Source organism: Marmota flaviventris, chromosome 10 (assembly GCF_047511675.1).
Source record: "Marmota flaviventris isolate mMarFla1 chromosome 10, mMarFla1.hap1, whole genome shotgun sequence".
NCBI classification, from domain to species: domain Eukaryota; kingdom Metazoa; phylum Chordata; class Mammalia; order Rodentia; family Sciuridae; genus Marmota; species Marmota flaviventris.
Window position 1 is genome coordinate 16331155 of NC_092507.1, and position 15820 is coordinate 16346974.

General features: G+C 45.1%; 1 protein-coding gene across 1 annotated transcript in view; it reads left to right on the plus strand.

The window, feature by feature from the left end:
- The window catches only part of Zbtb40 (zinc finger and BTB domain containing 40), a 68299-nt gene that overhangs the window by 30120 nt on the left and 22359 nt on the right, over positions 1 to 15820 (plus strand). Inside the window, exons 2-5 of the mRNA XM_027936992.2 lie at positions 1746 to 2750; positions 3175 to 3308; positions 12500 to 12692; positions 13285 to 13427. Of these exons, the coding sequence (XP_027792793.1) occupies positions 2072 to 2750; positions 3175 to 3308; positions 12500 to 12692; positions 13285 to 13427 (1149 nt within the window). The 5' untranslated portion in view covers positions 1746 to 2071. The remainder of the gene's footprint in view (positions 1 to 1745; positions 2751 to 3174; positions 3309 to 12499; positions 12693 to 13284; positions 13428 to 15820) is intronic.

Here is a 15820-nt window from a genome sequence, read left to right on the forward strand (position 1 = left end):
CTTTCCTGCATAAATCCTTTCAATGGCTTCTCATTGCCTTTAGGAGAAAACCCAGGCTCCTAAGCATGGCCTTCATGTCCCTCTGAGCATAGAACCCCTGGCTGCTTCTCCAGATCCATCTCTTGCCTCTTTGTGTCCCCCGCTTCCTATTTTAGTATCACTGACCTCTGTGATCTCGTCTCCTAGCCCTCCCGCCATGACAGAGTGCTGGCCTATCTGCCCATCAGCTTCCCTGCCCAGTGCCTCTTCCTCTGCCCTTTTCACCCCATCAGTTTCTGTGCCTCGTTTAGGAGGCGGGTCAGCTGGCCGCTCCTCCTCACAGTTCAGCTCTGCTCCCTGGACCCCCCTCCGCCCCCATCAGGGCTTCTCCATGCAGATCACTGTTATTGTAGTTCCTGCCAGCTCCCAGTCCACCCTACCAGCTGACCAGAGTGCCTGTGCTAGACAGAGATGGAGGGAGCTTCCCTAATGGGACTTGCGTTCTAGTCAAGATGCTGCAGAGCCCGAAGGCGATGGTGCCGGGATCAAAACAAAGCAGAGGAAGGAGGTTGTCAGCTCTGAGGCTGGAAGGAGGCCTTATGAAAATAAAGTCTGAGTATTCCTTACCAGAAACGCTCCAGACAGGAAATTTGGTTTTGGATTTTTTAGGAAATGTTTTCGTGTACATAGTGAAAGGATCTTGAGGATAGGACCCAAGTCTGAACATGAAGTTTCTCTCCGTTCCATGTAAACATCATGCAGACAGCATGAAGGTAATTTCACACAGTATTTTTAATGCACCTGAGTGTTGACTCAACTTGTCCCATGAGGTCCGATGTGGAGTTTTCCACTTGGGATGTCCTATTGGCTCCCCAGAGGTGCTGATTTTGGAGCATTTGGATTTTGGATTTTTGGATTGGGATGCTCAACCTGTCTGAGCAGGTGTCTGAGCAGAGACCTGGTGGGAGTGAGTCAGTCGGCCAGGCACAGGACTGAGGAAGTCTGTGGCCAGAGTGTGCTGTGTGCTCCAGGGTCAGCTGAGCCCGTGGGGCAAAGTCAGGGAGAGGAGGAAAAAATGGGTGGGGTGCCAGCAGCAGCCATACCTTGAAAGACTCGAAGCCTCTTGTGGCTTCTTTGCAAAGAAGTGACCAGCTCTGACTATGTGCTAAATAGGTCACTGTGATGGTTGGGGAGAAGAGAGGGAGAGGTAGGGGCAATGCTAGGGAGGGCAGGGGCTTGGGGGCCAGTTAGGGATGATGGCACTAATCCAGACAAGTGGTGATGGTGGTGTGGGCTGCCCAGAGGGAGCCATGCGGGGGACGAGGAGTGAGTGGACCGGGCTTGTATTTGAAGAGCCAACAGCAGCAGTAAAAGGATTGGATCTAGGGTATGAGAAAAATGAGTCAAGGATGACTCCCAGGATTTCCGTCTGAACCACGAGGACAGAATTGCTGCGCGGTGGGGAAGATGGCAGGAGGGCTTTGGGGAGTAGAGTTTCAGAAACTTGTCAGCTTCCTGTTGGAGCTGCCCAGTGGGTAGCTGCAGGTGCACATCTGAAGTTGGGAGGGGAGCCTGAGAAGGAGGCCTGAGTGGCAGAAGTGATGAAGAGGTTCCAGCAAAGGCAACAGGTGACTAGTGACCCAGCAGGGGGCCAAGGGAACCCGTGGGAAATATATTAGAGCAAGTGGCAGGCAGCAGTGCAGAAGGCTTGAACACACCAAGGACGTTGTGTTTGATGTCTCTGTCCATGTATTTGTCTCTTCCAGTTGGCCACCTGCTCTTTGGGGACAAGAACGGCATCCAGTAGTAGTGAGAGCCTGAAGTCCGAGGCAGGCCCGGCCCTTTCATGGCTGTTTCCTTAGGCTGCTGCGGCCACGCACAGCCCCTCTCCTGTCGCTGAGCACGTGGCGATCTCCGAGGTCTCTGTTAGTCAGGCCACCTGGCCAGCTGCCTCTCCCCGCCAAGCAGCATTTGTTGCGTGAATTGCCTCCTTGTTGAGCGCATCACTCGAGGCCCTTCCTGGGTGTTTGTGGTTGTCTCCAGGCTGTCCTCGTGAGTGGACTGGAAGGAGAGAGGAGGGGACTCCTGGGCGATGGAGCTCCCCAACTATAGCCGCCAGCTGCTGCGGCAGCTCTACACGCTGTGCAAGGAGCAGCAGTTCTGCGACTGCACCATTTCCATCGGCACCGTCTACTTCAGGGCTCACAAGCTCGTTCTGGCTGCAGCCAGCCTCCTGTTCAAAACCCTGCTGGACAACACAGACACCATCTCCATCGACGCCTCTGTGGTGAGCCCCGAGGAGTTTGCCCTCTTGCTAGAAATGATGTACACTGGCAAGCTCCCTGTGGGCAAGCACAACTTCTCCAAGATCATCTCTTTGGCCGACAGCCTGCAGATGTTTGATGTGGCTGTTAGTTGTAAGAATCTTCTGACCAGCCTTGTCAGCTGCTCTGTCCAGGGGCAGGTGGTGAAGGATGGCTCTGTGCCATCCTCAGAGGCATGTCGGAAGGAGTCAGAGAAGCCTCATGTAGAGGTCCTTTCCTCCGAGGGTGTTGGAGAGCACCCCCCTTCTTCCCTGGAGGTTCCTGCCACACCGGGGGCCCCTGTAAAGGCTGAGACCCAGGAATCCATCTGTATGATGACACAGGAGATGAGCACGGATCCTCCTGTTGCCCAGGAGGTTCAGGGCGACCTGGAAGCCCCAGCTGCAGGTTGCGTCCCCTCCCCTGACGGAGCCTTCAGTGAGACAAAGGGAGCAGACACAGCACCAGGTAACACTCAGCTAATCTTGTTCACTTAAATGTCTATCTAAGGGAGTCAGCACTTCTATTGTCAATTACTATATTGGATGATTTTTATTAATTTTATCATTTCGTTATTAATTTACCAAAGCTCACCATTGGGTAGGAAACTGAAACTCGGTGTAGTAACTCACTGGGCATTAAAAGTTCCTCATTGTTGAAAATCTGGAATTGAGCAGTATCGAAATAATAGTATTCAACCTCTTCCAGTCATCTGTTCATTTAACCAGGCTGAGGACAGTGGGCAGGAGGAGGCTGTGAGAAATGCTTGTGTCTGTGGCTCAGCCCTGAGGGGCTGCTGTCCTCTGTGACCTGAAGGTTCTTAGACAACTGATGCCTCCTTTTAGTCATTCCAAATACCAAATCACTGTTTTTCATTTTGTTCTACATCCAGAACGTGAGAGGAAACACTGGCAGCTGAATTTTCTTCTAGAAAATGAAAACGTCTTCTCAGATGCACTCTTGGTTTCCCAGGACATTTTAAAAAGATTAGAAGAATGTTCAGAAATTGAAGGCCCCCAGAAGGAGGTAGGTGCCTCTGAGCGTCCTGTGTTTGCTGATTTAGGTCCTCAGGACTCCGTGCTGCCTTCCCTCATGGGGCAGAATTATGAAAAGGCAAAATATGCAGGGGTTCAGATTTCTCAACCTTCAATTTTTTTGACATTTATTTTACAAAGAGCAGTTTTGTAAAAGTACGGAGCAAGATTTGAAAATGCAGTTACGTTTGATGATAGGGATATCCCAGCTTCTTACTGGTTTCGATCCAGGATACTTCAATGGTCACACTGTTCCTTCCTGAAAATGCTGTATCCTGAGGGTAAAGTGAGGCAGAGGGTGGTCTTGGATAAGCCCAAATCAGAGATGGAAGCATTAAAAGCAAAACAACAGATTTTCAAACTTATACAAGAAGGATGGACTATCTACCACACCAGGATAAGCTTGGTACAGGTTTAATCTTGTTTTATCCTCACAAAAGTCATGGAGGGGTTGGGGATGTGGCTCAAGTGGTAGAGCACTTGCCTGGCATGGGTGAGGCACTGGGTTCAATCCTCAGCACCACATAAAAATAAAATAAAGATATTGTGTCCACCTTAAAAAAACAAAACAAAACAAAAAACTAAAAAGTAAATATTTTTTAAAAAAGTCATGGAAATGGGTATTATTATTATTATTATTATTTTTTAGTCCTGGTTTATGGATGAAAAAACTGTCTCAAAGAGGAGGTAAAACTTGACAAAGGAACAGAGCTTGTAAGATTCCAAACCAGAATTCAAACCTAGTTATGACTTTTTTGTGATGCTAGGGATAGTACCCAGGGTCTTCCCACTACTAGGCAAGCCCTCTACCTTGAGCCTGCTTTCGGACTTTAAACTTATCCTCCTACACACCACACCGAGTTATGATACGTTTATGTAAATGTGTCAAGCAAATGATATAATATATATCGTGTGCCAATGATACATATATATGAAAATATTTAGGATTTGCCCTAAAAGAAATTGACAAATGTCTATCTTGCTGCTTCTTGGCTGATCTTTATTCTCTATAGTAATACAGTTAAGACACATCCTCACCTGTATGCTCCCAACACCTGACTCCACAGGTACTTAGCACTCTTCTTGTTTCCCTCTCTGCCAGCCCTGCATGTCCCTGCTGAGAGGCTTCGCAGAGTAGGATGGTGGCCTCCCAGCAGGCCTAACCATCTGATTGATGAGGTGGTGTGGGATGTGCTCCCATGTGGCTGTAGGCAATTCAGTATCTGCTAGATACTGTTAATCCAATCAATAAATGCCTTCCAGTAAGTATTTAAATGTTCTCCTGATTCACTGCAGGTTACTTTTGGGGGAAAAAAAAATTCAAGGTCTGGTATTGATTTTAACCGTATCAATTGACAGCTGGCCATAGGTATAAATTATTATAGCTCTTATAGATAAGCTGTTTACAAGACTGGACCAACGCTGGTGACTCTCTTTGGGGATTCAAGTCATAAATCCTTGGTACTCTTTATACTGACTATGCCGAAAGGACATTATGGTTTTTTTAATTTTTGCACTTGTATGTTCTCTGAACTGTTCAATCCATCATTGTTGTTAGTTTGCTACTTGATAGCTTCTAGACAGACCTCTTCATTTTCTCTCTTCTGGCTTCCTTAAGCAGGCTTGCTTTGGCTATAGAGGAGCAACATCATTCTTCAGGTCAGCAATAATCAAGTTTTTAGTACCACCTCTGTCCTTGCTTGGACTGTGTCTTGTGCTTTTTTTTTTTTTTTTAACTAGTTTCTCAAAGTGTCTGGCACATAAGAGTTGCTCAAGAAATGTCTGTCATATTTGGATTCATTCAATATTTCTTTTTTTTCCTCACTTCTTATGTAATCTTTTGATGGCAGTAACATTAATAGTACCTTGGGAGAGTACCGATTCACTGTTGGTGATCATTCCAGGCTTATATTATTTCTTTCTTGGTTTAGAGGTTAGAGAGAACTCTACAAATCACTTGGTAGCTGTTTTTAAAATTTATTCTGTTATAGTCCTTAATAAATCTTTCAACTGCAGAAAGCAAAAGGGAAGAGATGATATAAGAACGTGGGGCTGCTCAGTGGTGGAGCCCTTGCCTAGCAACCACGAGGCCCTGGATCCCACCACCATCAAATAATTAATTATAGAACTAGGTAGATGCCACCTTACACTTAGGTCTTCCACTTCTCTCTTCTGTATTTGTTTTTTTGTTGTTGTTTTGTTTTGTTTGAGACAGCTTTATAAAGAGGTATAGTTGACAGTAAACTATATAGTTTTGTTTGGTCTTTGGTGTCAGAAGTGGGATATAAACCCACATCTCCACAGGAAAACTCTACATATTTAAAGTGTACAATTTGATAGATTTTGATACATGTACATGCCCCGAAGCCATCACAATCAATACAGTAAACATCTGCATCACCCCAAGGGTTTCTTCACCTTCTTCTGTCATCAGTCCCACTTTTACCACCTTCCACTCACCCATCCCCTAGGTAACCACTGATTTGCTGTCTCTCCATTAGATTAGTCTGTATTTTCTAGATTATTATTTAAATGGAGTCATATAGTACTTTTTTTGGTGGGGGGTCTGGCTTCTTTTTTGGTACTGAGGATTGAATGCAGGGTTGCTCTACCACTGAACTACATCCCCAGCACTGCCTGCCCGCCTTTTTTCTTTGAGACAAAGTCTTGCTAGGTCACTGAGGACCTCACTAAGTTGCTAAGGCTGGCCCACATTTGTGATCCTCCTGCCTTAGCCTCCTGAGTCACTGTGGGCATGTGCTAACACGCCCACTGTGACTTCTTTTATTCAACATAATTATATGGAGATTCATCCATGTTGTTGTGTGTTCATTTCTTATTGTTGCCACGTGGCGTTCTGCTGAGTAGCATTCTAGTATGTGTACATGCGATTTATGTATCCAGCTCCGCTGTTTATTAACATCGTGACCTGGAGCAACTTTGTCTTTATAAGTTTTAGTTTCTTAATTTGTAAAATGGGGAATATTATCAGTACATCATAGGGTCATTGTGAATTAATATAGGTTGTGGCTCAGTGGTAGAGCGCTTGTCTCACGTGCATGAGGCACTGGGTTCAAGCCTCAACACCACATAAATAAAATGAAGGTATTGTGCACATCTACAACTAAAAGAAAACACAGTAAAATGCCAGGCACACAGTAGGAACTCAGTAGGTAGCAGCTGCTATTGTTTGTTTATACAGTAACTCAGTGTTTTTAGATTTAATAGACCTCTAAACCTCCTTTCACGGATGCCTTTTGGTACCTTAGTGCCGTGGCCGTTCGCTGTGATACTGTAGGCTTAATTGGTAAGCCATGTTTCAAAGAGATGCCACCATCCACTTGAAAGTAGCCTCCTGAGTCAGAGGGGTAGCGTCTGGTACAGAGCAGTCAGTCTCCAGAACAAAGGTGCCGTGCAGACAGAGTCACCTGGAGTGCTTGTCACAGTGTGTGCCTCCACACCCGTTCCAGGGTCTGAGTCTTAGCATATGGTAGAACTTGGGAACCTGTGTCTTTAACAAGTTCCCCAGGGGTTGCTGTCTTGGTATCTGTGGATCACATTCTGAGAAGGCTCTGGAGAGGTCAATGGCCTACAGAACTCTCAGCGTTGCACGGCAGATGCCCGAGTGCTCAGTGCAGCCAGAGGCCGCGGGATGCCGCTCACGCCTCGTGCTCCTCTTCTTGACCTGGGCAGCTGATTGAAGCCTCGAGCTGAGCTGGTTGCTGGGAAGACAAACTTAAGACCCAGTCCCTGTCCTTACATGGGGTCTTCACAGCACTGAAATCCTGCCACACGTGATTGATTATTTCCTGGGGAGTGTACGCAGATATCACCGAATTAGAGGACTCGCCAAAGGCTTCGGGGATGAGCCCTTTAGGAGCTGTTCACTTGGGGCGCGCTGTTTTAGGTTTCAGTACAACTTCAAAGTCAGGTTTTTTTGCTGTGGGTTTTCTGCTTGTACACTTTTAGTTCCTAAGGAGCTTTGAATTGTTTGTTTTGTTACTGGATTAACCATGATGTCATGACTTGACAGCTTAACATTAAAGATAGTGTACTCCTGGGTGTGTTGTTTTGAGGCTTGCTGAGGCTCATGAGTGCTGTGCTTTCTGGCTGAGATGGACACGTGTGGCCTGGATCGAGTTCAGGGAGGACACTGTCCAGCAGTGTCCTGATGGCTTTATTTCTGAGATAAATGGTGAAAGGTGGCAAAGCCATCCTCGAGCAGTGATCGCAGGGACATGAGAAGGGCCTGCTGCTTAAACTGGGTGAGACCAAAGCCAGAACTGATTACGGGGAGAGCTCTCCTGTGCTGGGCGGGAAGTGTCTTCTGTCCTTTGCTGTCCCAGTGTAACATCCCTGCCCATTATAACCAGCAAGGGGTGACCCAGGAGGCTTCTGGCTGAGCCGAGTAAAACCTTTATTTAAAGCCAGACTCATACTTCTTTTCAGTTTTTATGCTAGAACTTTTCATCGTCTTGCTTCTTTATTCCTGGCCATGTCCCTGCTTTAATTAATTGTGTATACAGCAAAGTGAATCTTCAACCAGAATCAGGAGCTAACTTTTTCTAGTATTGATTTCCATGCTGTTTGATTCACTTTTCACTTAAAGTTCTGGAAAGACTCCCAAAGCTGAAGACCTGGTAACATTTTTTTTTTTCTCCTTCAACTGTATTTCAAAGGCAAACAAGTTTCTCCTCCTGCGTGATTTGCTATTTTCAACCATGTCACTGCTTTGGAGACTGGTCCAGCAGTGCAGTCTGTGTTCTGAGGACTGCTTAATGACAGTGCGGGTTAGTCCTCTGGAGAGTGAGTTAATGGGATTCGTTTTACAGCCCTATGAGAGGTAAAAGTGGGTTGCTGTTTGTCCAGATCTCCTGTTTTATTGTTTTTGTTTTTGTTGGTCTTCTTTTGTCGTGTAAGAATGGAATCCAGGGCTTCCTGTGTGCCAGGAAGCACGTTGCGCTACATCCCTCCATGTTAATTATTAAGTCTGGGACATGCAGTCATAGATAGATGGACTAGTGGTTCTATGAAAAGGAAATTTCATTCAGTTAAACAAGCACTTATTGAGCACCTACTGCTTATCAATCTTTATAATAATTGTTTGAGACCAAGAAGAATTTTCTAGATTGTATATATACAACCTGGTGTTCGGTGATGTTGATTCTGGTAGGTGCAGTAGAATCCAGGGTAGATGGACTTGATTATAGTCCAAGTCTGGGAGGTAGAACTGAGTGAAAGGGGTGCCAGGTTTGCAGAATCAATGGTCTTTATCTAGGCTACTTTACCCTGTAGCCCTGAGACCTTAGGCAAGTTACTTAACCTCTCTGATGCTCATGTACAATAGAAGCAGTGAGGCTGAAAGTAGATGGCAAGTCTATAGAGTGTCTAGGATGGTGTTGAGTGATTGTGGTCTGCATTATTATTTTTTATTTTTACTTATTTGTTTTTGATGCATAGGATTGAACCCAGGATCTCAAACAAGCTAAGTGCTCTACCACTGAATTGTCCCACTTGTACCATTATTGCCATTGCCTGCCCCTTGGCATTTAGGGAAGGGCCTGAGTGCAGAAGAGTAGGAGAGGAGAGCAGGAGGAGAGTAGGCAAACAGTTGGGGAAAGGAAGTAAATTCAGTTAAGACACTTGAGTTAAGGGAAAGACTACATGGCTTTTCCCCATGTCAGAGATAGACAGGAAATTGTCTCATTTTTAAATGCATTTGCCTGCCTCACTCATAGGTGCAGTGCTTGGATTACTTATGGGACCGTGTGCTAACATGAATTTATTGAAGTACTTTTAGCTCTCTAAGACTCAAAGGAGTTCCAGATACATGGTTAAAGAACTTGGTCAGCCCTTTTGGCAAAACTCTGTTTTTGTCCAGCTCTTGGAGTTGTGTTACGTGGTAGCAGCCTATTACAATGTGTGACACCCTTCTGTTAGGCAGAGACACTATTTCAGAAAGAACTCACTCCAAGTGGAGTCCCAGGGAGCCTGGAGTCGCAGCCCTGGAGCCGAGTGTTGCCCCCATGGAGGAAGAAAGAGCAGCGCCATGTGGACAGCCTTGCTCCCTCCGGGCCTTCATCAGCCACCCCTGCTTCTCTTCCCAGATGGTCACCCTAGCATCACTGCTGAGCAGTGAAGTTAACAAATGTTTTAATTTCACTGCTGAGTAGTTCTGCAGAGAGGATAATGAGGAGCGCATCAGGTGCCGCACTGACGACAGCTTCTCCCCGGCTCACAGTGGATACTGAGCGGTAGACACGGGATATTCAGAAGGTTTTAGGTAGAGAAAAAAAACAATCCCAACCTGGCTAGACAGAGTGGGATTAAGAGGCACAAAAGGAAGGACAGGAAAAATGAAGAGAAAGAGACCTGCTTACTGAGGGCATAGCCATGAGTGGAAGCGGGGAGCTATCTGTTGCTGTGTGACAGTTACTCTCAAATTGAGCAGCTTAAACCAACATTTATAACTCGCAGTTTCTGTGGGTCAGGCATCCAGATGTAGTGTGGCTGGTCCTGTTACTCAGTCTTACAAACCCAGGGTCAGCCAGGGCTGCAGCCAGGTCAGGCTCCGCTAGGGGTGGGGGAAGTGTTCTTTTCATTTTTTCCAATACTAGGGATTGAACCAGGGGCACTCAACCACTGAGCTACATCCCTAGTCCTTTTTATTTTTTATTTTGAGGTAGGATCTTGCCAAGTTGCCCAGGCTGGCCTGAACTTGGAATCCTCCTGCCTCAGCCTCCCTAGTAGCTGGAATTACAGGCGGGAGCCACCACGCCCTGCTGGAGTATCTTTTTCTCAACTCACTCCCAAGGCTGTTGGCAGGCTGCAAAGGTCCGCTCCTAACCCTCCTCACTGGAGAGCTGAGTTCCTGCCACACGGGCCTCGCCCTCGCGCAGCTCACAGCACGACAGCTTATGTCTCCCAGAACAAGGGCAGAGAGAAGGCGGCAGCGTGTCAGCCAGCACATGCGAACACAGATGTGTGCACACAGGCAGGAGGGGCGTCCTAGCAGCCTAACCTCCAAAGGGGCACCCCAATACTTCTCATCGTTAGAAGCAAGCCACAAGAGCCCGCCCCACGGCGTGAATACCAGAACACCAGGGCCACTGGGAGCCACTTTGTAGGCACCTGCCTCAGGTCCTGGAGCTGTCATGACGAGGCATTCTGAGGAGGGTTTAGGCCGACTAACAAAGGCAGAAACGTTGAATTAATTTAACCGAGGGGGTTAAGCATTCAACTGACGTCTTTATTTCTTGTTTATTTTTTAAATAGAAGATGTGTTACCTTGGGTTCACGGAAGTTACTCCCATGAAATTTTAATGGGGATTATTTAACTGAGCTTTATCCAAGTTTAATTTTGAAGATGACAAAAAAAGAGAAAAAAAGACAGGAAACTTTCTTAAAAAGGTTAATTTAGCCTATCCAGCCATTCCATGATTAGGAAGCAAGCTAAAAGTAAACAAAGAAACATGAAATCTAACTAAATAACTCCTATTTATTTGGGCAGAAAAGAAAAAGATAAAGCCTCTTTAAATAAACATTCAAAATATATAATTAACTACCAGAATTTTTAACAACTGTTAGGTGTTGCCATTATTGATTTTTTTCAATAGCACAATTCATGGGACCCTTTGATACGTCTGTTTAGGGAACTTTAATATGCTCTCTGAAGACTTGTGAGAAAACTTTTACTATTTTCTTTTCTTGACACTAAAAAACACCAGAGGTAGCTTGCAGTTTGGCCCAGTAGAAATAGGAAGGCTACATGTATGTGTAAAACTACGCATGACATTCAGTTTAGATTACCAGGGTTTTCCCCCCCAAATATGTGAATCATTGCTGAACTGTGACTACTACTCCGACCTTCAGGTGGCCCTCCTCCCATTTGTGTAAGAGATGTTTCCTCAGATCAAACAAAGGGGTGCTGGTGTTGTTGGCTTTACCACTAGGTTGTTGATATTTTACTCCAGGTCTGGAAGACTCAAGATGGTGAGTTTTGTTTTATTTGTGGTCCTGAGACTTTTGGAACCTAAACCAGGTGTTGTAGGAACTGTGGCTCTAGATTCACGTAGGGAGCTCGGGATCAGAAGCCACTGTCAGGGTTGTCTGCATAAAGGTGCCAGTTAAGAGCTACGCAGGGGTGCGCTCAGAAGAGAAGAGGAGCCAAGGTTCAGGCTGGTCGTAGGTCCTGCTTATGGCTCTGGATTTGGAAGGACCCATTGAGGAAGGCTGAATGAGGTGAAAAGGCTGAATGAGGCTTCAGACAGGCGACATCAGTGTTTCTGAAGTCAGGGAACCTGGGATACAGAGGCAGCAGTAATGCCAGATGCCACAGAAAAGTGAGGTGGCACCAGACCAGAGGTAGGGCTGGTGATGTGCTCAGCATCAACCAGGGAGGAGACTCAGGAGCCGTTCAGGCCAGCAGCCGCCATTAATGTGGGATAATTAACGTGTGAATCTTTGGTGCTTCTGACAGCTGGCACTACAAGCCAACACGCTGTTAGCCTTAATTGTTACAGAAAAGATCTAAAAGTAATAAGGATCGTGTCTTTCTAAATAGTCTATCATTCATAATGTAAATGACTTAAGTGTTCTTTTTTCCTAACTAGTGAGATTTTAATTACATTCTCAAGTAATAAAATGACAGTTCATTCTATTTGAAATTCAGATATCCTTGCCTAAGAAATACTCAAAATGTCATAAGATTCAGAAAGGTATAATTAGGTAAGAAGTATATTAAGTTTGTGAAAAAAATGCACTGAGCACCTACTGTGTGCCAGGCGGGACTAGTTGCTATGCATATAGACCTAGAAATCCTGATCCCTATCTTCAGGAAGCTTAGTAGAAGAAAAAAGTAAAATAATAATAATAATAATTATTATTATTATTATTATTATTATTATTTCAGTACAGTGTGCCAAATGCAGAATTATGAGTAGTGAGGAGAAGGTGGGCTTGTGGTTGGGGAAGGCCCCCCCTGCACCAGGTTACAGTGTGGAAAGAGTCCTGTGGAGGGCAGGCTGGGGGCCTGGGGCAGCGGGATTTGCTGCCGCTGGGGAGAACAGTGCTGGGTGAGGAGTTTTGGGTGAGGTGGGAGGGATCAGATCGTTGGGGGCCTCGCTTGCTGGTGTGGTCCTTGTGGCTGGCTGAGAGCTCCTTCTGGGTACTTTCATTCTGCAGATTATAATGGGATGTTTTGCGGGTGAAGGAGGACATTCAGCATTCCAGAGGATCCTAGAGAGAATCAGAGATGAGATCCTAGATGTGCAGACTGCCGTGTCCCTGCTGAGGCTGTTCCAGGATTCCCATCCTGCAGTAAAGATGGCGCTCTCTGCCTGGAACCCAGAAGATGCAGCACCAGCACGGCCAGAAGGTAGGAGGGACGCCTTCCACCCCAGTGGCCGAGCTTTGAAAGCTTGCTGCATGATACTGTCTTCAGTGGCCTAGTTATTAAGTGATATGCACCCAGGTTCCACATGCCATTCCAGAGGCTGCATGTTAAACACACACACGCTAAGCGTGAGTCTCCATTTCTAGCCCCTAGTTAACTAGACTGACATCTTGAATTGGAGAATGCCATCATGTCCTCCTGCCTTTCAAAAAGCCGCATATCCAGAGCAGCGCCTTGCGTGCCCAGGGTGGGCTGGTTCACTGGCAGCACTTAAAGGCTGAGGTTGCTGTCATTTGGGTTAGGTACAAAGCAATGGCCTTGCCAACCAGAAGTTAACCTCTGGCTGGCTCTGAAGCTTTGTGTTTCGACAGATAAATGAAACATTTTTTCCTTTCATAGAGTTTAAACAGAATAATAAAGTATTTTCCTCCCTAAAAGTGATTCTGCATTCAGGTGCACAGAATAAGCTGAAAATCACTCTACTATTCTGTTAGATCTTTCTCGACAAACCATGCTGTCATTTTCTTCAAATTGACTAGCTTCTCTTGTGTGTCTCTAATTCTTTCTCCCCCAGGGAGCACAGGGGAGGGAAAGACCTTGTCTGTTCTGTTACTGGAACACAAAGAGGACCTGCTACAGTGTGTAACGCAGCTGAGACCTATTACGGAGTTCCTGGAAACAGCCAAGGAGGGGTTCCTGCCTGGCGCTGAGAAAAGGGTGACTGTGTCAAGTCTTCCTCCCCCTTCTGAGTTGACGTAGCACTTAAAAAACCCTCTTCAGTGGCACGTAGCACTTTTTAACTTGTGGTATTTTTATACCTTCTGCGTGGTGATCACCTTGAAGTTCAGATTCCTGTTCTGTGCCCCTGGGGGTTTCCTGCGCAGCCTGCTGAGGGCCGTGCGCGCTACAGCGGGCAGTAGAGCCCAGGGTGGGTGAGGGACAGACGTGTGGTCTTCCTACTCTGACTCAGTGACTTCTTCTTATAAGTAACTGTACCAAGAGTTAAAAAATTAAAGTGCATTTGTAGTTATTGTGACAGTTTCCCTCTGAGCAGAAATGACACACAGTTAATATGTAGAAAACAGGGAAAACAAACAAAAAGAAAAAAAATAACTCTCCCACTCAGGAATGAGCCCTGCTAACATTTTAGAGCCTGCCCCGCCCACAAGTCACCTTGACTGGGGTCACCCTGGGCAGGGGACTCATGATTTTCCAACAGAAGCTAGTGCATTTTTGTACTTATAATATGGATTTTGGTAGCTATATTATATTTTAATAGATACAGCATAACTCATGTTTTTTTGGGTGTTTCTAATTTTTTTGCTATTAGAAATGTTTCAGAGGACATCCTTGCAGGCAGATCTTTGCACATTTTTCACATTATTTCCTTAGAATAATTTCTGAGAAGTGGAATTTTGGAATAGAGAACATAAAGTTTTTCAAGTGCTTGATACATGTTGCCAAATTGCCCTTCAGGAAGGTTGTCCCTCTCACTCTCCCACCAGCTGGCTACTGAAATCCCCGTAAAACTGCTGGCATGACTTCTGAAGGCAGCTAGATAACTGTATTTGTTGGTGTTATTGATTTCAACTTTGTGCTAAAAATATTTTTTTATCTGGAAGGAAGGAATAAGGGTAGAAAAGTTTTGTGGCATCAGTTCTTAAAGCTGTGGGGAGTGACTTAAATGTTGAGCAAAGAAAATGTTTTGAGCCCACAGGCTGATTGACGACCGGCACTGGATTCATGGTGAGAGCTGGAGCCCGGGTTCTATTTTTCTGGTGGTCTTAGACAGATAAATGGAAACAAGCTTTAATCTCAAAATTGTATTTTGTAAATTAATTATGTCTTTAACACCTTTTAAGTTCTTGAACTTCTTAGAAAAAGTTGATACATACCCAAAAGGATTAAGCTCTTGTTTTCTCCTTAGACTTCAGATTAAGTGTGATTTCAGGCACTCAGTTTAAGTAAATTGTTTGTAGCACTAGAAGTGCCTGATTCCCTGTTCAGTGACTGCCTTCTCATTGCACATTCAGGCCTTTTGCTTATTAGGTGGATTGAGTGTGTCCTTTGAACTGCTTCATTATCTTGATAGAAGAGCACTTGTAAGTAGAGCCCAAACGCAGCCTCATTCTCCGCAGCAAGATGGACCACACTGTCATTTTCTTCTGTCACTTCCAGTTTGCTTGACAGAAAAAGCTAAAGCAGATGAACTTAAATTAGTTATAAATCACAAAAACACTCCTTAAGCTTGGGGGTCACCCAGGAGCTGCATTAAGCTGCTCCTTCTTGAAAACTGAAGAAAACTAATAAGGTAGAGGCGTGGAGGGGAATGCTGATTGAATCGCCACAGTGTGTGGCCACCATGTGGTGTCTGTCCCCAGGCCTTTTAGAACTTTTTCTTTTATGAAAGGACACCTTACCTGTTAATACCTTGGGTTCTTTCTTTGGGAAGTTGGTCAATAGGAAAGTCTTTACTTTAGGACATAAGAATATAATTACTCTGATTGACCTTTATGTATTGCTTATTGTATGCCAGACATTATGCTAAAGATCTTTTAAACACTACAAAATTTCACCCTCTGGTAGCTGTAGGAAGTCACTGATGTCACCTTCATTTTAAGGTGAAAAAATGGAAACCTTGGGAAGTTAAGCAGCTCACCCAAAGGTACTGTTTGGGGACAGAACTGGCACCCAGAATGTTAACCATACACATTCTCTTAACCACAGTGCATGCTCTTCCCAGTAATGTCATCCACACTCTCTTATGTCCTGGAAGTTGTTCTAGGCTCTGCAAATGGCATCTTCATTTTACAGAATCCTCATATCCACTGTGCAAGAGTTGGTATGGTTATCTTCACTTCCAAATGAGGAAAATAAGATTCAAAGAATAAGTAACTTGTGCAAGGTCACAAAGTATAAATACTAGAACTGGAGTACAAACAGTGTCTGGCTGGCTTCAAATCTCATATTCCTACTCTTACAGTATGTGGCTACATCATGCCAAATTATTGCTTAGGAACTGAGATTTAGCACTGAAATTAGCATGCTTTTAAATACAAGCTCTTAAGTTTTAAATTATGATTCATTTAGTAGAAATCTACTGTGTATTA